Source organism: Kogia breviceps, chromosome 2 (assembly GCF_026419965.1).
Source record: "Kogia breviceps isolate mKogBre1 chromosome 2, mKogBre1 haplotype 1, whole genome shotgun sequence".
Lineage (NCBI taxonomy): Eukaryota > Metazoa > Chordata > Mammalia > Artiodactyla > Physeteridae > Kogia > Kogia breviceps.
In genome coordinates this window covers 39,350,843-39,374,845 of record NC_081311.1, presented here as the reverse complement: position 1 = coordinate 39,374,845, position 24,003 = coordinate 39,350,843, and the positions used below count along the sequence as shown (strand labels likewise).

General features: G+C 40.8%; 1 protein-coding gene across 18 annotated transcripts in view; it reads right to left on the bottom strand.

Moving 5' to 3' along the window:
• SGMS1 (sphingomyelin synthase 1) overlaps positions 1-24,003 on the bottom strand; it is a 305,701-nt gene that overhangs the window by 9,164 nt on the left and 272,534 nt on the right. For all 18 annotated transcript variants that reach the window (XM_067025115.1, XM_059054011.2, XM_067025107.1 and 15 more), the window contains one exon: positions 12,877-12,994. In XM_067025115.1, the coding sequence (XP_066881216.1) occupies positions 12,877-12,994 (118 nt within the window). The remainder of the gene's footprint in view (positions 1-12,876; positions 12,995-24,003) is intronic.

The following is a 24,003-nucleotide window of genomic DNA, read 5'->3' as shown; positions in this document are numbered from 1 at the left end:
GCAACTAAGCCCGTGAGCCATGGCCACTAGGCCTGCGCGTCCGGAGCCTGTGCTCCGCAACGGGAGAGGCCACAACAGTGAGAGGCCCGCATACAGCAAAAAAAAAAAAAAAAAAAAAAAAAAAAAAGATACTTTATTGCTAAAAATGCTAACCATCATCTGAGCCTTCAGCAAGTGGCAGTAGTAATATCAAAGATCACTGGTCACAGATCACATAACAAATACAAAAAGTTTGAAAAATTGCAAGAATTACCAAAATGTGACACACACATGAAGTGAGCAAATGATGTTGGAGAAGTGGTGGTGACAGACTTCTTCCACCCAGAACTGCCGCACACTTTCAGTTTCTAAAAATTGCGATAACTATAAAGGGTAATCAAGCAATGTTCAATAAAATAAGGTGTGCCTGTACCCTCTCAGGACCCACTGAGCCAGAATCTGAGGTGATTCAAATGCACTAAACTAGGCCATAATTATTTAATACATTACTTAAAAATAAGCATACAATGACTTTGTAGTAAGTTATGCCATAAATATTTTCTTCTACCAAGAGGAAAAACAAAATGTTTGGTATAATTATAACTGTTTAAGAAAACATGCACAGAAAAAAATCTAGGATGTACACACTACATGTTAGCATGGTTTGCATGGAAACTGGTAGGAGTTCTCTCGTCTCTAACCCAAGGGAACTTCTATTGCTGCTTGTTGGGCTAGAAAGGAGGGGATTCCTGTGGAGGTCTGCAGTTCTGAGATTTAGGTTACCTCTGAGTACAGGCAGGAGACATGGGAAGAAAACAGAAGAAGAGGAGGAAGAGGAGGAGGAGGATGGCGGAGGAACAAGAGAGAGGAGGGAGAAAGGAAAAGGAGGAAAAGGAGGGAGGGGAGGAGGGAGGGAGGGGAGGAGGGGGGGAGGAGGAGGGAGGAAGAGGAAGAAGCAAAACCAGAAAACTCCCAGCTTGATCTTTCTTACTTGTCATTTTAGTTTCCTTCTCCACTCTGCCTGCTACCATTTCCCAGAGTCCTCAAAGGGCTGCTCCAGACACTGTGGCCTGTGTTTTGCGTTGCATTCAGTGGGAAAGAGGATGGAGCGTGTACCTGGAGCTCTAACCTCCCCATCAGTAGACTTTTGAGTGCTCATCTTTGAAAGCAGAGATATTTGGGGGACATTCACACAAACACTTTCTCAGTGGGCACTACAAAGCTGTGACAAGGACTTGTATCTGCATCATTATGTGAATTATGATCTCCTAGGGTCAGAGAAAAATCACTTTTCAGTAAAAACAGAGCAATTTTCTTCCACTTCTAATGAACGGCCAAGAAATTAAGTGGCCAAATCACTTAAGCAATATAAGACATGGAAAGAAACTGAGAGCGGAAGGCAGAGGCTTCTGAAAGAGACAGACCACTCCACCAGGGTTTGAACCAGTGAGCCTTTGGTTACTAAAAAGCAGGCTCGCCCCAGTATGTTTCCAATGCTGAATACACAGTGCTCTGATGATAGGCTGTTCACCACCATTCAGTTTGCAGATGGCCTCATGCACTTGCCTTTTCTCTTAAGTGCATCTGAAAAGTGGGGACATTCACTGTGCTTCATCCCCTTCTGGCAGGAGAGGGAGAACCTGGAACCCAAACTCATCAAATAATGCTGCACGAATCAGTGGCTTTGGTATAACTTGGAGGAAGGGCTAAAAGTGAGCGCTAAAGAGCAGAAATGCTATTTAATATAATCCTTGTGTCTTACCAATGCTTCACCTTACAGCAGCCCTGAAAAATCAGCGAGGCAGGTCTTAACTCTGTCCTGGGTCCCCTGGCTGTTCAGTTTGGGAGCTGGAATGGGACCCAAGTCCTCTGACTCCACGTATGTATTATCTGCAAACTGCACGCTACCTGTACACTGCCAGCGCCTCCCCAAGCCTGCATAAACCGAGAACCGGATAGACATGAAGCAACCTTGCTCTGAGCAGCCTAGGTTTCTTACAAAGGTAATGTCATGCCATCAACCACCAGGAACAGTCAGGTGTCTCTCAGTGGACCTGTCCTCATCCATTCATTCAATGAATCTACCTACTACGACCAGGGCAAATAACTTCTTGCCTTGTTCCAGAAGAAAAGTCTTCCTCCAAAACAGAAAATTCACTATCATCCATGGCATGTAAAGAAAGCTGCTCTTCAACACGCAGACCACAGGTCAGATCCGCTAAGGGGATCAAGCATCAGGGGTCAGGAGGATCAGTGGAATCCCCATCAATCCATGTCCTGAGCAGCTTGCAACTGGGAAACACAAGCTACGTACTGCGGTCCCTGCCTCAACTTCAACTCCCAAACAAAAGCAGCAAAACTATGCCACTTCCTGAATTTCAACAGGCACGTGGCCCTCCTAACCAGTGATGGACACTTAAGAACTAATTTGAGCCATGAAATGCCCTTGAGCATGACCTTGAAGACTCTGAGGGGAAGATGGTGTGTTGCTAAGTTTGATGAATGTTTTAGATTTCACAGCAGCAGTGAGGTTCAAAACTGCCCCTTATAATTTCTCAGACCTTCTGTGATACATATATACAATGAAGATGTGGTACATATATACAATGGAATATTACTCAGCCATAAAAAGGAACGAAATTGGGTCGTTTGTAGAGATATGGATGGACCTAGAGTCTGTTATATAAAGTGAAGTAAGTCAGAAAGAGAAAAACAAATATCGTATATTAATGCATATGTGTGGAATCTAGAAAAATAGTACAGATGAACTTATTTCCAGGGCAGGAATAGAGACTCAGATGGAGAGGATGGACGTGTGGACACAGTGGGGCAGGGGGAGGGTGGGAGGAATTGGGAGATTAGGTTTGACATAAATACACTACCATGTGTAAAATAGATAGCTAGTGGGAACCTGCTGTATAGCACTGGGAGATCAGTTCAGTGCTCTGTGGTGACCTAGAGGGGTGGGATTGGAGGTGGGGAGGGAGTTCCAAGAGGGAGGGGATATGGGGATACATGTATACATATAGCTGATTCACTTCATTGTACAGCAGAAACTAACACAACACTGTAAAGCAATTATATGCCAATTAAAAAAAAACTGTCCCTTATAATTTCTCACACCTTTTTATTACTGTTGATTGAGGAGTAAAAAAAACAACAAAAAGGAATGTAGGGTCATTTCTACATAATGAAATATTACACTTTGTTTGTACAGAGATTCCAACTTTTTAACAGAGTTTTCCTATCAATTATCTCATTTTAGCCTCACAAGCCTATCAGGTGGTTAGTGTATATGTAATTATATCCATTTTACAGATAAGCAAATAGAGGCACTATTTTTCTATTTCACAGTGACTCAGTTGGGATCAGATCCAAATGTCTTACCTCTCACTAAAGGATCTTGCCTTTCGGGTCCCTGGAAAGAGCAGCTATTGGTGCAAACACTTCTCCAAGTAACAAAGGCTGGACAATGTCTCCAGGTTCACATTTTTTTGGTTTTTGTCATGCTAATGAAATTGAATCCATTTTACATAAATCATTTAAATATAGTTAAATGGTTTAAAAATGTTATTCATTATTCACTAAAGATCTATTTTTCATAAGTGTTTTTTCCATTAAATCAAATTTCCCGATCTCTAAAAAATTTATTTCCATGGGAATCTTTCCCAAACAAATTACACATTTTTCCGCCTTCTTGAACAAGGTGTTTTCAGTTTGATCTTAACTTTCCTTGCTTTATGTCGTGCTGTGTAAAAGGGATGCTCCAAAGACCTCTAAGCTTATGTCATAAGAACAACAATGAGGATAAATCCAGCCGCAAGCCTCGGTTTGGGGTTAACCATCCAGGTGGCTCTGGACAAACCATTTTACCCATTCTAGCTTCAGTTCTCTCATCTGTAAAATGGCGAGAACACCACCACCTCCTCCTCAACCCTCACTGCCAAAGGGAGCTAATGTTTATAAAAGTGATTGCTCAAAAATTATAGAGTGCTATACAAATATCAGACCACATTACAATGATCAAGTTAGGCCCATCTTTTGGGTGAGGAGTTCCGTAAGTGAGTACTCAACGCTTAGCAGCCAAGAAGTGAAATTTGGATGGTTCTCCTTAAATACACAGCCCTCACAGATGTTCACCTGTGATCACTTTTATGAATTCTTCCTCAGATGGTTATCGTTTCATTCCTGGGAAGATTTAGTTTCATCCACAAATATTATATCCATCTCAAATGATCTGAAGTAGGGAGATTTCCCTATGCACATCCTCTTAGAACTCAGATATACAATTTAAAAAACATTTTCCCCTCCACTGAGCTCTGAGGGATTTGGCTCTCCATACTGCTCCATTATCCAATGTATCCAAGAGTTCCTATACCAGGCAGGCTTTTTTTTTTTTTTTTTTTTTTAATGGGGAGGGGTCTCTAAATAATCATCAGCAATAAAGCACTCATCCCCTACCAGCCTCCCTTTCCCCCAGTAAAAACGTAAAACTGTTTTCATGGCCTTTAGTAAGGAGACTTATCAAAGGCTTAATAAAATCTTAGATAAAGGTTAGCTATGGATTTCCATTTACCCAGATACTTATTTGTCACATTAAAGAAATCCAGTATTTCAGTCAGGCAAGATTTCCCTTTAACAAAAATTATATCTGAGAGATTCTGTAGCCTACCTGGTCATGAAGTGAAAATTGAAAAAAAATTCCCTCAAATTTTTGCTTTGAAAATGTGTAACTTTAAAGAAGAGAATAATGAACATCCTTAGACTCATCAATTATCAGTATTTTGCCACATTTGCTTCTCCTTCTTCTCCCACTTTTTTTTTCCTGGGCCCTTTGAGAATTAAGTTGAATACATTATGACACTTTACCCTTAAATGTACAAAAACAAGGACATTTTCTTCTGTAATCACACTCACGAAAGTTAACAACTACAGAATACTATCATGGTTAATAGACATCCTTATTCAGACTCCTCCATAGTCTCAACAATGTCCTGTATAGCTTTCCCCCCGAATCTAGGATTCAATCAGAGGAGACATATTGAGGGGACTTGTCATACTCTTAATTTTTCTTAGTCTACTAGTTTCTCAGTTCCTTTTTTTTTTTAATGACACTGACATTTTTAAAGAGACCAGTCTAGTTTTTTTATATCAAGAGCATGTCCCTCCATTTGGCTTAATCTGATTGTTTCCTTACGTTTAAACTCAGGTTAAATGTCATTGGCAGGAATATACAGAAATGATGTGTCCTACCCAGTGCATCATATCAAAAAGCATCCGATATCATCTGTCCTGCTGCCCGTTTGATCACTTGGCTGCCAGAGTGTCTGCCAGATTTCTCCTCCGAATACACACTTTTGCCCCTTTATTATTAACAAGCAGTTTGTGACTTTTTGAAACTATATAAATATTATGGTGCCCCACCTTTCACCCAGTGGCTTTAGCATCTGTTGATGATTCTTGCTTGAATTATTACTACAGTGGTTGCAAAATGGTGATTTTCTACTTCTAATATTTCTTTTACATCTAGCAGTTAATTTTTTCTCCACCAGCACTAATTTTTAAGATGTTTCTTATTAATGTATTATAATTCATTACTGTCATAATTTCATTGTGATGCTCAAATTGTCTCACACGTGGCCAGTGGGAGCCTCTCAAGAGGGACAGTATGGCTTCTGAATGGAACCCACTGGCGTGCAGTGTCTGGGAAGCTCTGGAACCTTCCTCAGGACAAAAGTCCTGCTGCCCATCTGCCTGCACTCTGACACAGTGGATCACACTCCGTGTAGAGTCATATAGCGTCACCTCCGAGGCTCTCTGGATTTCTTCAGTGAATGCTTTTTCACCCTGGTGACCTCTTCACACTAGATGGCTGCTGCCATGTAGGAAACCTGTCGCCTTCCCAATGTTTGCCCTGGTCTAGGCATTCCTCATCTGTAAATTCAAAAAACCACACAAAAGCAGCCTCATCTGCCTCCCTCGTGTGAAGTACCAAGAACGGAGATGCGGCCAAACTTCTTGCCTCTGCCACTTAGTACCTGCAAGACAACAGGCAAGTCAAGCATCTCTGGACCAACTGCAACTTCCTCCCACTCATGACTGTGAGACTTCAATGAAAAAACATTGAGAATCGTACCTGGCACGAAACAGGTAGACATAATTTAGCACCGCTCGGAGTCTACCTCCCCCCCTCCTCTCTCCCAAACAGCTTACTTTCTGTATCACTGGAGAGATGGCTTTCTAAGGGACAGATGTGATCACATCCTATTCACTGCTTCAACCTTTCCTGGCTTCCTGTGGCCAAACTCCTTAGAAGGGTGACCAGACCCCTTAAAATCTGCCCACAACTTGCCTCTCTGGCTTTCTCTCTGCCACTCAGCCCACAGGATCACATGCCCAGGCGTATCTAACTTTACCTGCGCCCTCAGACTTCCTTTCACACCCTTTCTGTTTTCTCCCTGTAACTCCACTTGGCAAACACCTACTCATCCTTTTCAGACTTGGCTCGGACGGCACCTCCTCGGAGCAGCCAACACCAAAGTTTGCCACCTTCTTCTCTGCTTCCATGGCAACTGAGCACCACAAGCCTATTACAGTGAAGACTGTAGTCAGAGAATAATCTTATGTGTTACACGTCTGTCACAGCTTCTGGATGCCCCATTTGCCTTACATATTTGTGTATCCTCAAAATTTACCCCACGCAAGACAGGTCCTCTAGAAATGTTTGTTCAGAAGTAAGCAATCTGCTTGTTTATGAAAAGAAGTCACATCTATAATCTCCCTGCCTCACAATCCGTGTCTCCCTGGAGACTTCCCATAAATAAGAAAACCATTTAGAAAGTTTATAAAATCATGTAAAAATGCATATAACAAATGTTAACTATAAAGACACAGGAACAACTGCACAGAAAGCATGATCAGAACTATGTAAGAAAAATACACATAAAGAACTAATAAATATACTGAAACATGAACAGTCGATAGAACCATGAGTGTAAAAATTTTCCTTTTTACATTTTTACAATGTATCTATAATGAATGTAGAGTTTCTTTAAAATGGAGAAAAAATAATCTTTTTTGAAGACAGAAAGAAGTGACTTAGTACATTTTTCTTTTCCTTTTTTTCTCATCCTGAGAAAGGAAGAGAACGGTGGAGAGAAAAATGGGAACGTGAAGAAGAGACTTGGGATGGGGCAGGTTACTGGAAATTATAAAGCAAGAAATTTTTTAAAAAATGAGGATGAACAAAATGGAAAATTATACTGATGATAAGAAACTGGGAGGCAAGCAGAAAATTAGGTAAAATCAAGCACTGACAATTTAAATTCCCCACAATTCAACAGGATGACATGAAGCTATTTTGGTAATAGAACACAAGCCATATTCTGAAATGCTGATAAGGTTAGCAGGAGCTAATCAAAATATCAAAATTTGTCAGCAAGGAGGGCAGCTTTTGAACATTCAAGCTGTTACCTAAGAAAGTAGGAAAGAACTTAACAAGGTTATAAAATCCTAAAAAGCAATGAGCCTTGTGTCTTGTTGTAAGACTGAACACGTGCCAGTAAAGAGACCCTTGAGGCTGAGGATTACTACATCACAGCTTAGCACCGAATTGAAGGAGGTGCTTTGATCTTTCTAATTCATGCAATGCAAAAAAACTGACAGTGGCAGGAAAGAACACGGAAGTCTTTCTGTTATTATATTTGTATTTATTGTTCCACCGAACAATTAATCTCAGATGTCCAATTAATCTCAGCCTTGTCCAACAGTGGGGTATGTTCAAGTATGCTGGATGGAAAAATAAAGACATTTTTTTTTTTTTTTTTTTTTTTTTTTTGTGGTACGCGGGCCTCTCACCGTTGTGGCCTCTCCCATTGCGGAGCGCAGGCTCCGGACGCACAGGCTCAGCGGCCATGGCTCACGGGCCCAGCCGCTCCGCGGCATGTGGGATCTTCCCGGACCGGGGCACGAACCCGCGTCCCCTGCGTCGGCAGGCGGATTCTCAACCACTGCGCCACCAGGGAAGCCCAAGACATGTTTTTGAAGTTCAAGAGAATCATTCCACTGAAAACACCATGTTAGATTAATGCGTTAGCCAGCTAAGTACCCAGGATGTAACGTAACTCTCTCGTTTTGAAGGTTTTCAAATCTAAGGTCACCATGGAGACCAAAAACCAGAACCAACATGAATCTCACTTTAATGCTTAGGCATTAGATTAACTCAAGTGATTATTAAAATGAGAGTTGAAAACAGCATAAGGTATTCCTTCTCTTCCAATAACATCACTGTGTCTGTGTTATCTGGGGCAGGTTTTTCTTCATTTTTTTTTTTTTTTCTTGTGGAGTTTGCTAAAACGACAACAACAAAAATTTCTTACATAAAGCTTAGAACATAGAAGAATTCTCAAATGTTTCTGCCTTTTTTATTTTTAAAAACTGAATCCTAAAAAGTTGGAACAAGATGACAAGAAGGTGTTTTCTGGTTGGGACACATGCTCCTTGGAGAAAAGCTGTGTTGAGATTAACAAGGGGTAATCAAGGTTGCACAAACTTGGCAGCCTCATAAGCCCACCACGCACACCCACTGGGATACAGGACTAGTGCTTCCCAGAAGCTCCTGTTCCAGGAACTGAATGCTTCCTTCCCTTCTCAGGCCCTAGCAGCTCATCTCTGTTGCAGGAGCATCTGATGACAGGCCCCCTTCTCTTCTCACCTCATCATTTCACATAACGATTACTTCTCTAAGCCATGACATTTTGGGAAGTAAAGAGTACACGGCCATCAAGTGAATGAACACTAGGAACAATTTTCTTGATTACCACTGCATACCTGTTGGAACATTTTTCTTAGAAGCCATGCGTTTTGAATACTGGTGTTAGGGGAAGAATTAAGTATACTAATTATGGGGCTTTGTATGTTGGCAGAACCAAGTTTAAGTTCACGTGTCCATGTTAAACAAAGTCGTATTCTAAAGCTCAACTCTCTTCCCTTGGAGTTTAATGATGACTGATAACCATTAAGAATATCCACCAACCAACAGGCCTTAGACGTTGTATCAAGTCAGGGGATAACCAATTCTGGAAGCATCGTACTTTAATGTCCTGTCTCTGGCCTTTTCATCCATACCAACAGCTTTAACACCACCGAGAATATGACGAATCACAAATATTTAATTTCTAGCGCTGATTTTTCCCTCAATTTCAGATGTAGACTGCTAGTTGGCCTGGACACCACCACTTAGATATCTCACAAGTACCTCAGACTCTATTTGTTTAATCTGACGTCATTAACTCCGTTTTCCTCCTTACCTTATAATTATCCCAGTGGTAAAAGCCAGTTGCCTTTGAAATCCTTCCTTTCTCTCCTCATTCCCTATATCAAATGTATTGCTAAGCTGTACTGATTCAGCCACTTAAATATTGCTCAAATCTGTCTCCACTTCTCTTATCCCTAGGGCCAGCGGCTTAGCTTAAGGTCCTTATATCACAGCATTTTCCACATTATATAAGATGCAAGTTTGGATGAGGTGGTCTTAAAGCACTTTCCACAAAGGCAAGGACTTGTGTCTACTCTGCTCACCCCCTTGCACTCCAGTACCTCAGACACAGCAGGTGCTTAGTGCACGTTAAATATTTTCTCTGGATGAATAAGAGTCTAGGGCTTAAGGCGTGATGGCCATACCAAGCTTTCTTATTTCTGTACATCGACAGAGCCCTGTGTATTTACAGCCTTCTTTCACGCTCGCAACTCCTTAAGATGGCAGGAAAAGTGCCATAAGCCCTGTCTTGCCAACAAAGGGACTGAGGCTCTGAGAAGTTAAATGCAACTGCTGCACAGCTAGCAAGTGCTGGACGACATCATTCTCACTCTGACCTCAGTGTTCTTTCTACTGCTGGGTAGGTTTGTATTTTTACAGGGTAATAAGTCCTCTCTCTGTGCAATGGTTCAGAGAGAGTTTGATCAAGATTTGGCGGCGAGGATATCGAGACACTGGACTGGATGACCTTCAGTGAGGTTCCTTTCCGTTTTGACTAACCAAGCCCTGGGTAGGGCTCTAAGGTAGGCAAAGGTGGTCTCTGGGATCTCTCTCGAGCACTATCCCTCGCTCCCTTCTGACACTGTTCGCCAGGGCAGTGTTCTGACCATTGTCTGACCTCTCAATTTCTTAAGCTTGATCTCCAAGAGGCAGCACTGAGCCTTCAAGACCTTTTCCAAGTCTTCTGTCTAGCTTCAGAAATCATTCTGTTTTACTTGTGAAGTGTTCTTGCCAAAGGAATCAGAACAACTGAATCAAGTCTCCAGAGCCAACTTTCTATTTAGAGGAAATATGGAGGAGAGAGGAAGAAGTTAATTGACACTAGAAAGAAGCAAACAGATAAATCCAGAATGTGGGATATTCTACAGGACAACTGCTCTGATCTCTGTTAAGTTATTGATGGTGTTTAAAAAAAGGGGGTGGGGGGACTTCCCTGGCGGTCCAACGGTTCAGACTTCAAGCTCTCACTGCAGGGGGCACAGGTTCGATCCCTGGTTGGGGAACTAAGATCCCGCATGCCAAAAAAAATAAACGGGGGGTGGGGAGGAGAGAAGGAACTGCTCTAGAATGTAGAGAGTTAACAGACAGAACAACTAAATGTAATATCAAGACTGTGGATCCTAATTTATACAAACCGTTTTTTTTAAAAAGGCATTTTTTAAGACAATCAAGATATTCTATGAGTTGGTAAATGCCAATACCAAAGAATTACTGTTAATTGTGCTGAATGTACCAACAGCGTTAAAGTTATGAGATAAAATGTCCAAAATTTTTAGATGCATATTAAGTATGTAGCAATGAAATAACATTGTCTAGGGTTTGCTTTAAAATACTTCAAAAGAAAAATAGAAGATAAGATGAAGCAAATGTAGTAAATCTTGATAACTACTGAATCTGGGTGCTGGCATATGGTGGTTCCTTATACTGATTTCTCTCTGGGATACAGCTGAAAAATTTCAGAACAAAAAACTGTTTTTTTGAACCCATTCTTCCAAGAACTCTGTTCTACAAAAGAATTAGATTTAGTGAGTTTTTACTAATAATTTTTGCTAACATTTTACCCCCTCCTGTATACTTTACTTTAATGATTCTAATTTCCAGAAGACTGTCACAGAAAGATGGCCCTAGTCGGGGTATCTGGCAGCATGATAAATGAGTGACACACTTGGGTCTGGTTTTACACACTGTCCCTGCCATTACCTCTGTCTTTACCAAGAAAACCCACAAGCTGTATTTAGCTATGGGGTCTTGGTTGGATGTGCTGATGACTCAAGCTGACTCTGTAAGTGCCAATACTAACCAAGCGTGGGGTTGCTGGCAACTGGGTGGAGCTGCAGAGGTCCTAAGAAGAGACAAGGCTGGAACCAGATCCGGGAGAAAGGCCACACACACAGCACGACCCCTTGATGCTGGGTCCATCTTCATCATGGGCTGGACCAGATCCCACATCTACCTAAACTGGTATAACATGTTCCTTGGTAGGAGAAACTTCTCATGCACAGACATTTTAAGAACCAAACTACTACTGAGAACACACTTGCTTATCAAGCCAGCCTCCCAGCAGGAGTCTACATCACTGGGTCCTCAGTGACAACAAGGTATTTCGTCTACCTCAGGAGCTGTAGGCAAGTGCCTGAGAGCTTTCATAGAGGATAAAGAAGATGTGAGGCTGGCTTTCTTTGGAAGGGCTGAAGAAAGAGCAAGGAGACGCAGAGAGGCAGGACTGCTGATGGAGATGAGTAGAACCTTGGATCATTCATTCCTTATGACGGCTTCTCCAGTTACGGAAATAGACTGTAGCAAAAATGGAAAGAGGGCAGTAACAAACTAGCTACCTCTCTGAGGACGTATGTAAGTCTAGGAAGGAAGGGGGCCACAGTAAGCAAGCAACCTAAAGAGATCCAGAATTTCAAATGATAAAGACACCACTTTAAAAATCCCTCTTCCAAGGGACTGGATTCTTCAGCCCTCTTCCAAGGTTCTATCAGAGAGAATGTTTCTTCTGGAAGTAACAAAAGTACAAATGGATGAAATTGAAAGGATGTTTCACTAGCACAAGTTCGATGCGAAGAAATGATTCCAAACACAGAGCATTCCATTTTTTCTCCCACCCAAATCGAGGAAATGAGCTTCTTCTACTTCTTATTACATTAAAAAGCTTTAATGTAGTTAAACATTTTAAAAACTAAATCTCCTGTTAATTATTTCGTAAAATTCCGATGATCTCTCCAGTTGAAATTATTCCAAGGCAAAAGTTGGGGTAAGGAGTATTACATGAATCTGATGGAAGGGTAGAGACAATAGAAGAGGAATAAAGTTTATTTTAAAGAAAGGCTTCTATGCTACTAGACAAGATCAATACAGCAAAATGTCCCGCCAGGGAGGAGAGATCTTGTTTGGGTGGGTGGAGGGTGCAAAGGGACAGAAATAGTGTCTCTAGCTCTGCTGTTACGGATTCCCACTGTAGGGATTAATAGAAAGAAGGAAAAAATATCATTTGAAACTGAACCTTCCAACTAAGAGAGGGAAAAAGCATATAAAAGCTCTGGATCTGTATCAAGGGAGCGAATGGTATTTTTAAAGTATGGCAGGAAACCAAAGAGCTATGCCCACACACAAAGCTTAACTGCTTCCATCACACTAACTAGATCACATATTTCCCCAGCTGCGAAGCACTGACAGGGTTTGGGAATTTTAAGAAGGGTGGGGCCACCTAGCTGTATTGCTTAGTAAGGTTCCCAGATGAAGGCAAAGGGATTGATTCTATTCTAAAGAAATTTTCACCTTCGGCCTAAGTCAAAGGACCCCTGGGCAAGATGAGAAACAAACAAAAAGGGAAATTACAGCGAGGAATGGTTTACCTTCGGAGAGCAGTTGAAATGCATACCGGGTACTGGGAGTGTAGTTACATACATTGTAATACACCGATACAGGTACAGCGTGCCAACTATGCAGAAAAATCTTCTGCTAATAATAGACCTAGAAAAAGGGAAAAACAGGGCAGACACTCAGTGATGAAATTTCGCAGGTTCATTTACTTCAAGTTTTCAATGACCCAACAATACAAATAAACCCCGAAATGACTTGAGAGATTGAAATCAGAATTTTATAACTATAGCTAAGAGCAGATTAAGGTGAGGATTTTGAGAATGATATTGTTTTTTCTTTTTAAATATTAACTTTAAGGCCAGAGGAGTTTAAAACACTCTATATTGCTATTAATTGGGCTTCCTGAGGCCTTAAACATGAGTTGACATTCAACTGATGTACAAGTAGGGTCTATGCTGATGGGTCAGAGCTGACTCAGTACCTGTGGTTAAACATTTAGAGAGTGTCTTTTCTGTCATAAAAAAAGATGTTCAGAAAATTACAATGACATTAAAATGAGAATTCAAAACTTTTCTGACATTTAATGAGCCAAAGACATTAAACCGTTGTACTTGTACATCCCAGAAACTGATTATCTTAGCAGATCTCCAAGGAAGCATGATGCCAAGAAAAGAGCCTGTCTCAGTGATAGCATCCAACCTGTCTGCTAACTATGTGGCCTTGGGATAGGCTAGTGACATCTCTGAGTCTCAGTTTCCTAATCTGTAAACCAGAAATAAGAACATTAGAAATAATGTATGGAAAATCCCTGCCATCCATGCACAATGGCAGTCAACAAATGTATACATTTTGTGGATGAATCACAAAATAAGCAAGATTTAAATTAGAATTAGACATCTTTTCCATTTCCAGTTTATTGGTGGTTCTAATGAAATTATTTGATAAGTATATGTGAACATGTATATTGAGTTTGATAACTTCTCCTAATAGCAATTTCCACATAGGTTTGGCTTTAACTAGATTAAGTTGTATAAACTTAAGTGTATCCTTGAACAAGAATGTTCCTTCCCTTCTAATTCCACCTGTTCTATCTTGTTCTGCCACAGGCCAGAATCACAGTCCTGGGGGTCTCCTCCTCCTCAACCTTGAGGGGTTCAAATTTTTCCTTGGCCCAGGGCAACCAGACATAAATAAACACGAATTTTTTAGAAACAGTGAGCAGGCGTTCCTCTGAGGATACGGAACATTCACTCTATAATTGTACAATGTGCCTCTAATTTTATGCAGGATGTACATTCCTACTGGAGGAGAGTTTGTATCTTTTGTATTTTTTAACAAGAGGAATGAAGTGATATGTCACTTGTGTGATTAGAAATTAATTTTAAAATAACCCACGTAACTGTATTAGTATTTCATTCATAACTACACAGTTCATGTAAGGTCCTTAGGTTGTACGGGTAGAGTCTGGGTGTTTTGCCTCTTCACCCAGATTTTAGAAACTGGGTCAAAACTGCTTACCACAGAGAATGTCTTATTTTCTCTTATTAAAGTTGTGCTTGCCGCCTCCAAGGACAAGAATTTATTCAGCATAAAGCTGTCTTTTATAAAGGTATGTGCCTCTAATTTCACTTGATGAAAAGCACAGTATAATTAAACAATATAAAGGGGGACAATACTAGAGAATATTACTAGACTATAAATGTCTTACCAAAATACTTGAAATACCCACGTGAATTTTACATTGTAAGATACGATGATCATTTTTCTCAAAAAGAAAATGCCCTCTCTCACCATCCTGTTCAAACAAACAGAAATTACCTGCCATTTTACTTGAACTATACGAAAAACATCTACAACAGAAAACTGTTAAGTCTATTTAGATATATTAATCTCTTGAGATGAAGAGAAACAAATAAAATGACTCCTATCGCTCCATTTTGGGAAAGATTACTATCTTAAAATCCCTTTGCCTGATGGTTTCACGGTGCAGAAGATACACACACGCACACACAAACACCAGTAACTATTTCCATATCTCAAGCTTGAGTCACATTTGAGAAGCAGTGAAAAGACTTAGGATTACCTGAGAATGAGGTACATGAAAAAATAATAATGGATGAGAAAAGACAAATTCTTTAACAAAAAATACTTTAAAAGTATCAAACATTAAAGATTCAGTCACATTTACTCTTTGACTTGAAGTGAAAAAGTCAAATGATTTTATCAATGTGACTTCTAGCACGGTGACAAGTTGGAGGTGACTATTAATAAGAATCTTCCGATCTTTGGTGTTTACTTAATCTTTTTGAAAGTAAGCTTAGACTATCTTCAGTGTATAATTTTAAACAAGAATCTCCTACCATAAACTTTAAAAAGCAGGATATAAAAGTGTTTCAAAAACTTGTATCCTGTTAAGGTCTTTTTCCTTAATCAAACAATTTCACACATTAGAATTCTTTCTTACTTAAGTTTAAAAGTTCAAGATGTGCTTTAAAGAAAAAAGGTTTAAAGTAGTTAAAAATGTAACAAGACAACAGAAAAGCCACAGAGGAAACATTAATGAGGTATTTCCAGAGATTAAGCAAATGCCAAAGACAATATGCACATTATAATTCTCCAAACCACAATGCTGTTCTTCTCACATGGGATACATCTCTCCTTTCACGTTGGAAAGAAGCCTGTTTCCTATCTGCTTGCACTCTACAATGACTATCATGTCACAGACACTTGTACTTGGTCACAATTATTCTTCTCTCAAGTATTTGAGTAATAGGCTCATTACGACTTTCTCTGACAGAAAAGAAAAACATACTTGTTAAATTCGATAGGGAAATATGAATAAAAGTGTTAATATTTTATAGATAATCATTAAGACTTGCTAGAATGGCATGTTAGGTCCAGGATAACTTTATTAAACCTTTTTACTATCCCTACTTAAAAGAGGAAAAAGTACACAGAACCTGATTAATTACTACCAAATGCAGGCTTAAAATAGCAGTACTGCTTTGTTTCTGGCATTTGATACAATGGTCTAAAATTCTAAAGAAAAAACGATGAAAGAAATGAATATACTGCAAAGTAAAATTAAAATACTGGAAAGTTCTTTTGTTTCCCGCAAGTTGTCTCTTTCTGAGCTGTAGCCAGAAGACACACAATTCTTTCAGTGCTCAGACCTGCTCTGCCAGCTCTTGAAACAAACAGGTCCTGAGACATAGCAGTGGAACTAAGCAACAATCCCAAAGTAGGAGGCGATAAACACGGGGGAGAGCACATGCATCTGGACCAGGACCAGGGAGGCCCACATCTCTGGAGCAATCATGGATGCCAGTGCAAAGTTCAGGTTCCTCCAGGATATGCCACAGGGACAAGGCATCTCCGGTTTATCTTCCCACAGATGCTGGCTCTACCTCCAGCAGAGGCTCGCGTGATGATTTGAATCATCTCAATTAACTTCCTTGGAAACTGGCTTTCTCACCAGCAAAACGGTATCTTTCTTATGATTCAGAGAAATGCTACTGAGGAATTTCCCCAGACTGTTATTAACAGTAACTAGGGTTTTGCCAAATTTCTCCTCTACGCCAAGCTCTGTGTCATTTAATTCTTAAAATAACCTGCAATGCAAGGCTATCTATGATCCTCATTTTATAGATGGGGAAATTGCAGTTTCAGAGGGTCTAAGGTGAAATATTAAATACATTACACAAGACAAAAAGATTCAGGAAATAGCTTCAAATTGTGTAAGAAATCCCAATTTTATTTTGAGCCAACATCCGATCACATTTAAGCTACATATCAAAATCCACTTAACTCAGATTTTTCATTTAGTGTTTTATGTCATATTTCGTATTGACCCAGACCTCTACAAAAGAAGCACTTTTGATAGTTATTTCATGATAACCATGTTAGTTATTAAAGTACTGAAAAAAACCCTTCTAGGTTTCCAGAAGGAAACCGTCCATTCTTCATTATTGTTTGCACAGTCCGTGCCCAGTTAGATATGCTTACGCGTCCTCCCCCAATGCTTGGTCAGTCATTCTGAAATGTCATCCATTTCTCAACATTCTATCTCGCCTGAACTTCCACTATGACCTTTGACCCAGTGTCCCTAATTCCACTTGTGCCTCCCTAAAATCCTTTCTACAAAGAGCAGCCAGGATCATCTTTTGTTTGAAACAGTTACACAGAGTATGCCCTTTAAAACCCTCCAGTAGTTGCCAAATATATTTTGAATAAAATCCAAATCCTTTGCCAAGCCCACGAGGCCCTCGATGGTCTGGCCTGCCTCTCTCCAAGCTCACCTCCCACTCTTCTCCCCATCATTCCTCAACTCCAGTCCGATGCCCTTGGTGCAACTGAACACATCACCCCAAAGACCACCTACTCTAAAGAAGGTGCCTGGTGTTATGGTCCATTCTACTTTCTTCATAGCCTCTCCCTCCCATTGCCACATTCCGTTGAAGCTATAACTCCAAAGAACTTCTTAAATCTGTTTTCCTCCCTTTAATTCCTTGCTACTAGTCCGTGGATTCCCTGGATTACGACAACTGCTCAACATGACCCCAAGCTACCTTAACCGTTTTATCTTGCAGACATGAATTCCACTGCCCTGGGCAAAACGAACCCCACTCATCGTTCCCTAAAACCCTAGTTTCTTGCTTTTGCCAGCAAATCTCTTTCCCTGGCCTCTCCTGTTACTCTATCCACCTACGTCGAATACCACCTCTGCATGAAGCCTCCTACGTGTTCCCAACTGGGCAGAGCTACTTCATCCTCCAAATCACTTCATAACTTGTTTTGTATTTTATGGTATTTTTAATAGTGAGATTGGCATCACCATTACCAACAGAGGCGCTCATTCCTTCTATGAGAGGAAGCTCTTAAAGAGAGCTGCTTCTTACTTATGCTTTAGTCCCAGTGAGACTCATGATGGTACCGGTAATATGGGCAACACCTGCGGTTCTGTGCTTTAGAGCTTCACGTTTTACTCCCTCTGATAGAGCTTTCCTGCTTCGTCCCAGAAATGTTTGTCCTTTAAACTCTTTAATTTATCTGCCAGAATTAACCTCTGCTGATGCTTACCAATCCTTCACTTTGCATCGTTTCTGCACTTATATTTTAAGTGATGACACCTGCCAAGATGGCGGCATTCATCCAAGTAAGCACTGTAAGTCCTACCATCTTCCTCCCTTGCCTCCCCTGTCTCCTCACTGCCCTGTCTGGGCTTTCTCCCCATCACAGGAGTCTCAACTGCTCCAGATGGTGCAGCATGAAAACCCAGGGCTTAATTCGGTACTTTAAGAAGGAAAATCCCAAGGAAAGGGTTGTAAAACAAAAAGGAAGGAATACATGCTGTAAACAGAGAAGTAAAATCATATGCTCTCCTGGGAGATCCAGAACTCGCCTAATATTTCCTGGGTGTGCACACAGGAGGATGGCAGTTCATGAATCAGGAGAATGAGATGGACCCAGGTACCCAGCCCAGAAATGTGTCTGTACACTCACGGTGCCTCTCTGCCTTAAAAAAATCCAACTGAAAGAGATTTTTGCATCTTTGGTATTAATTATGTTAACCACATTCCTGTTTAGCATATACTATTTTACAGACGGAAAAAGTAAGATGTAAAGAGTTTAAGTAGTAAGTAGCCTGGGGCCAGAGCGTCAGTCAATGAGACAGCCACAACAAAACCCAGGTCTCCAGATTTTCAATTAGCTGCTCTTTTCACTAATGAAATTGTCAAGTTAAAAGGAAAAAAAAAAAAGGTAGTGGCTTATATTTTTTTCTAAGTTCCATGTAAAAGGTTTGCAATATAATGCAAGAGTTAAGTTCAGGAAACGATCCATACTAGTTTAGGGAGTTTGCAAAGAACAGATCGTATTATAAAATTGTCCCCACTTAAGCCATCTTTTTAAAAAAATATTATTTCCTGAGTTAAATATAGATTGTAACATAAGGTAAAGAAAAAATGTTACGCTATAAGATATGAAAGACAACATCAATATGATCTACTTGAGTTATGAAGAATTAAAATCAAGTATCCTCCAGAAACGGCTGCATACATAAGTACCAAACAAAAGAAGTTACATTTCTTGTTAGTATTTTAGGCTATTAACAAAAATAGTATGTGTGCGCATGTGTGTGTATATATAATACAAATATGTACGTGTACACATAACACAAATACGTATATGTATACAGATCTTTCTTCATTCCTTCCCTTCATCAAAACTTACCTTGAATCACATTAAGGCTTAAAGCTTGTTCAGTCACAGAGGGCAGAACTCAACAATGAATGTTTGCTCTTAAGCTAAAGGATTACCCTTAAAAGTAACATTTTCTTTTTAACAGGGGGTTGGATTCTAAAAACATAATAAGCACATACTTCACCAGCAATGGCTAACATTTACTGAATTCTGGGCACAGTAATCATCATAGTGCAATACTCAGTTAATGTTAGTTGCTGCTATTATTATTTATTTATTCTTGTAACAAATATATATATACTAGGCATTATTCTGGACACTGGGAATACAGCAGTGAACAGAGTGGACAAAAAGCCTGCCTGTGGTACTTATATTCTGGGGGGGGGCAGACAATAAACAAGATAGATGATACAGAGCATGTTAGATAAGTGCTAAAGGGTAAAATTAAGCAAGAGTGTCATTGGAGGATGGGAGGTTACAATTTGGGGCTAAGTTGATCAGGGAAGGTGTCCCTGTATATGAGGGGGTTAACAATGAGGACATCTGGGGAAGAAGATTCCAAACAGAGGTTAGTATGTGTGGGTGTTGGCAGAGGGGTCAGGGAGCAGAGTGCATGAGGACACGAGGTCTGGAGGGACCTCCTTGGTCACCATAAGGACCTCTGACCTAAAAGCTGTATGAGGGGACTTCCCTGGTGGCACAGTGGTTAAGAATCCACCTGCCAATGCAGGGGAAATAGGTTCAAGCTCTGATCCGGGAAGATCCCACATGCCGTGGAGCAACTAAGCCTGTGAGCCACAACTACTGAGCCTGCGCTCCAGAGCCCGCGAGCCACAACTACTGAGCCCACGTGCCACAACTACTGAAGCCCACGTGCCTAGAGCCCGTGCTCCGCAACAAGAAGCCACGGCAATGAGAAGCCTGCGCATCGCAACGAAGAGCAGCCCCCGCTCGCCGCAACTAGAGAAAGCCTGCGCGCAGCAACGAAGACCCAACGTGGTCAAAACTAAATAAATAAAAATAAATTTAAAAAAAAGTAAAACTGAAACTAATTATTAAAAAAAACAAAACTGTATGAGGTGGGAGAAGAGTGACATACACCAGCTTACTGTACAGTGACACATTCTGTCTGCCGAGTTGACAAGTGACTTAAGGGAAACAAGAGTGGAAACAGAGAGACCAGTAGGTAGCTCCTGCAACAACCCAGGTAAGAGATGACGTTGGTTAGACCCAGGGCAACAACAGAGGTGGCGAGAAGTGGTGGGATTAACAGACCAGATGTGGGGTGGAAGCGAATACCAACAACAAAAACGGAGGCGTTTGGCCTGAGAATGGGGCAGGACAGAGATGCCATTTACTAAGACGGGGATGGGGGCGGGGCAGGCTTGGGAACCAGGAGGATGCCAAGGACTCAGTTAAGTGCTTTATACACATTATCTCACTCCATCCACACAGCAACGTTGAGATAAGACACTATTTTACTGTCCCCATTTTGTAGTGAGGAAACAACGCTACCACAAGTAGTAAAGTAATTTGACCAAATTCACCTCAGTTAGTAGATGGTTGTAGGGATAAGATGATCTCAAACCAGTAAGATTTACAGTATAACTGAATGCTTAACTACCATTACCATGATACAAACAGGTTGAGGGGGACATATGTGGTGACTTCTAAATAAGAGCATGAATACTTAGACAGACATCCCTGGTGGTTTTTTAAGAGAAGCGGGAAAGAGATGATCTCTGGGCACACTGTAAAATACAAGGCAAATGTGATACTACTTAAAAATACACACATATGTAGATTACACCTATATGAGCATACAGAAAAATATGAAAAGGAATATAAAGCCAGATGTTAGCATTATTTATCTCAGGCGACATAAGTACATTTTTTTTTCTTTTTGTTTATCTTTTAATCAACCTACAGGCAAGATACACTACTTAGTTTCTCCTTTAGTATCATAAATAAAAATTAACTCATGAAAACTAATTTATTGCACCAATGTGGTTTTTTTTTTCTTTCTCCCCCTTTTATCCTAATCTCATTTTAAAAAAGCCTCTTATAATATTTATGTTAACTTAAAACCTAAATTGCAGGAATTATGAATTTAGTTTCCCTACAATTCCTAGGGTTTAGGCTACTATTTAGGTCTTGAGACCTAAACTGGTAAAAATTAGAAGAGGTGAAAGCGGGTAAGACCCTCTGTGAGCTAACAAAGTGAGAATGAGAAGTGAGGTAGAGCCTGGAACCGAATCTAGCGCCTAAAGTGACTGTCCTTCCCCACTCCAAGGAGGGAGGGCAGAGGCCTACAAAAGCCTAGGATGTCTAGATTACACGGGAAGATAATGGGACAGGGAAGGTTCCCAGGAAGGAAAACAGGATCTTAACCCCGGACTCTGCCGCCCAGGGTGAGAATCAAGGGGAGAAAACTTGCTAGAAACAGGAAGAAAAAGCCTAAGGTTGGGTGCTCCTGGTCAGCAGTCTTCAGTGGAGAAGCATGACAGCATGGAGGCAGGGGGCATTTCCCAGACCCATGGTGAGTACGGCCCATGCCACACCACACCTAGGAGGTCACAGGACAGCAGTCAACTAGGACAGAACTCAGTACGCTTTCTACAAACTACTGTGGAACAGCCAAGCTGGGACAGCTTTCAGGTCTGGCAGGTCCACCCTGGGGCAAGTGTGAATGTCTCCTGGATGGTATATGACACATAAACCTTATTATCCAACACAGGACTGATCTGTTCTCATTCTATCTGTCCTCTGCATGTTGAATCTATGCTGCTATATCTGCTATTTCCAGAGGACAGATGCCTATTATACCAGGACATTATGAGACTGGATTTATACTGAAAAGTCTTCAATCCTCAAAATATTCTGTGTGGGATCTTGGGCAAGTCAACAGCTTTTCTGTGTCTCAGGTATCTTCACTGAGACAAGAGAACACACTGCTTAAAGAGTTGATTGGATGAAATGACAGTGCATGTAAAAAAAAAATTCTCGTTACTCAAATGTTTGGAATCTGCCATTTGAACAGGGCGATAATGATTTTTGACAACACGGATGAAAAGGAACAGAAGAAAATAGACTTTGAGTAAGTATATAATAGATGCAGGTACATGTGTAGAGAGAGAGGAAAGGAAGGGAAGGGACGGTCCATGAGCTCTTAACTTGCTTTATGGCTGGAGAGGAATATGACAGTGTATCAGCCAATTAAATAATGTGCTAGATGCCCCCAAAGCTGCAATAACATGAGGGAATTTTTGTCCTCATGAGTTTTATACTTTAGGATAGAGTCTGGACAACACACACTTTAAAAACCTGAGATGTTACTGTGAAAACAAACAAAAATTCCCCAGGAGATAACCTCTATGTAGCTTTGTTTTGCTCACTGCTACATCCCTAGCACCAGTCTTCAATAATTCTTGACAAATTACTAAACGTAAAGATGCCCTAAAGTTCCATTAGAGACCAGCCTATCCTAGTGGTCCACAATGTACCATCGATTTCTAATAAAGTGAAACAGGCTTAAAAAAAAAAGGCTCTTCTGGAACTTGGAAAATAAACTCTATTGAAGGAACTGCTTCATGTTAAACGCTCTACATCAACAGCTTTTAAGAACGTAACTTAGTCACAACCATCAGAGACTTAAAAACAACTGGGGCTTCCCTGGTGGCGCAGTGGTTGAGAATCCGCCTGCCGATGCAGGGGACACAGGTTCATGCCCCGGTCCAGGAAGATCCCACATGCCACAGAGCGGCTGGGCCCATGAGCCATGGCCGCTGAGCCTGCGCGTCCAGAGCCTGTGCTCCGCAACGGGAGAGGCCACAGCAGTGAGAGGCCTGCGTACCACCAAAAAAACAACAACAACTGAAAAAATGCTGACAATAACTGTGGTCATAAACTATCTTGGGGAGTAGAAGAGGAAAGAGATAAGTACTTTGATCCAATCAACTTAATGTGAAAAGAAACACTGATGGGATCAAACTGGGATAAAATGAAAGATAAATGTTAGTGGAGAGTCTAGCCTGTTGAATAAGACACAAAAGAAACAAACAAAAAAATCAAATTAGCACCTGACAGCAGCAGTTGCCAATCAGCACAAGGATTCTGTCCTTGGAAATTACATTCCGTTCACAGGAGAGAGGCCAATGCTGCAGATAAACCTTCTTATGTTGGCAGACACCCTCCTAACAAATAAGGCCTCCAAACCCAGGGCATTTACCAAAGGATAAAATACAAAACAAGTCTTTTCCAAAGCAGTCTCCCAACATAAAAAACGTACTGCTGCCAAACATCTAAAAATCCACTGCAGTACTCTCAGAGTGTAATCCTGGGAAAGCCACACTGGAAAACTGTATCTTCCTTCCTTCGGGATCAAGGAAGCCCCCAGAAACAGTTCCGAATAGAGATGTGAAGTCTTAAGCAGGATCTGCCAACAGCACTTCCTTCTCTAGTTCCTTTCCTTTTGGCATGAGATCCGTTTTCAAAGAACCTACTTGGTGACCATTCTACCACTCTCTCCATAACTCTGTACAACTGTTTATGCCAGAATATTCTACTCCATGCCCCAAATGCCTCAACCACAAAGCTCTTTCAACTCCACCCCACATCCCAACTATCCAATGTCTCCTTTTCTTTTTTCTTCAAATCTTTACACCACCAGTGGATCAAAACAACCTGCAATATTTAATTCATCCTTTTACTATCTACCCTCACTCCCCACCTGACCTGTGCTACTCCTTTTAGGCAAATATCTGATCTAAAAGCAGCCATGACAGAAAACAAATATACACATCACCTGACTTTGCTCTGAAGTAAAATATATTCAAGCAACGTTGAAAGAGCTCTCAAATTAGTGAATTCTATCTCAATCTATGGTTCATTCCTCATTAAATTTCATATAAAATTCAGAGATTCACAGAGAGACCACAAAACCCTGTATGAGATACTGT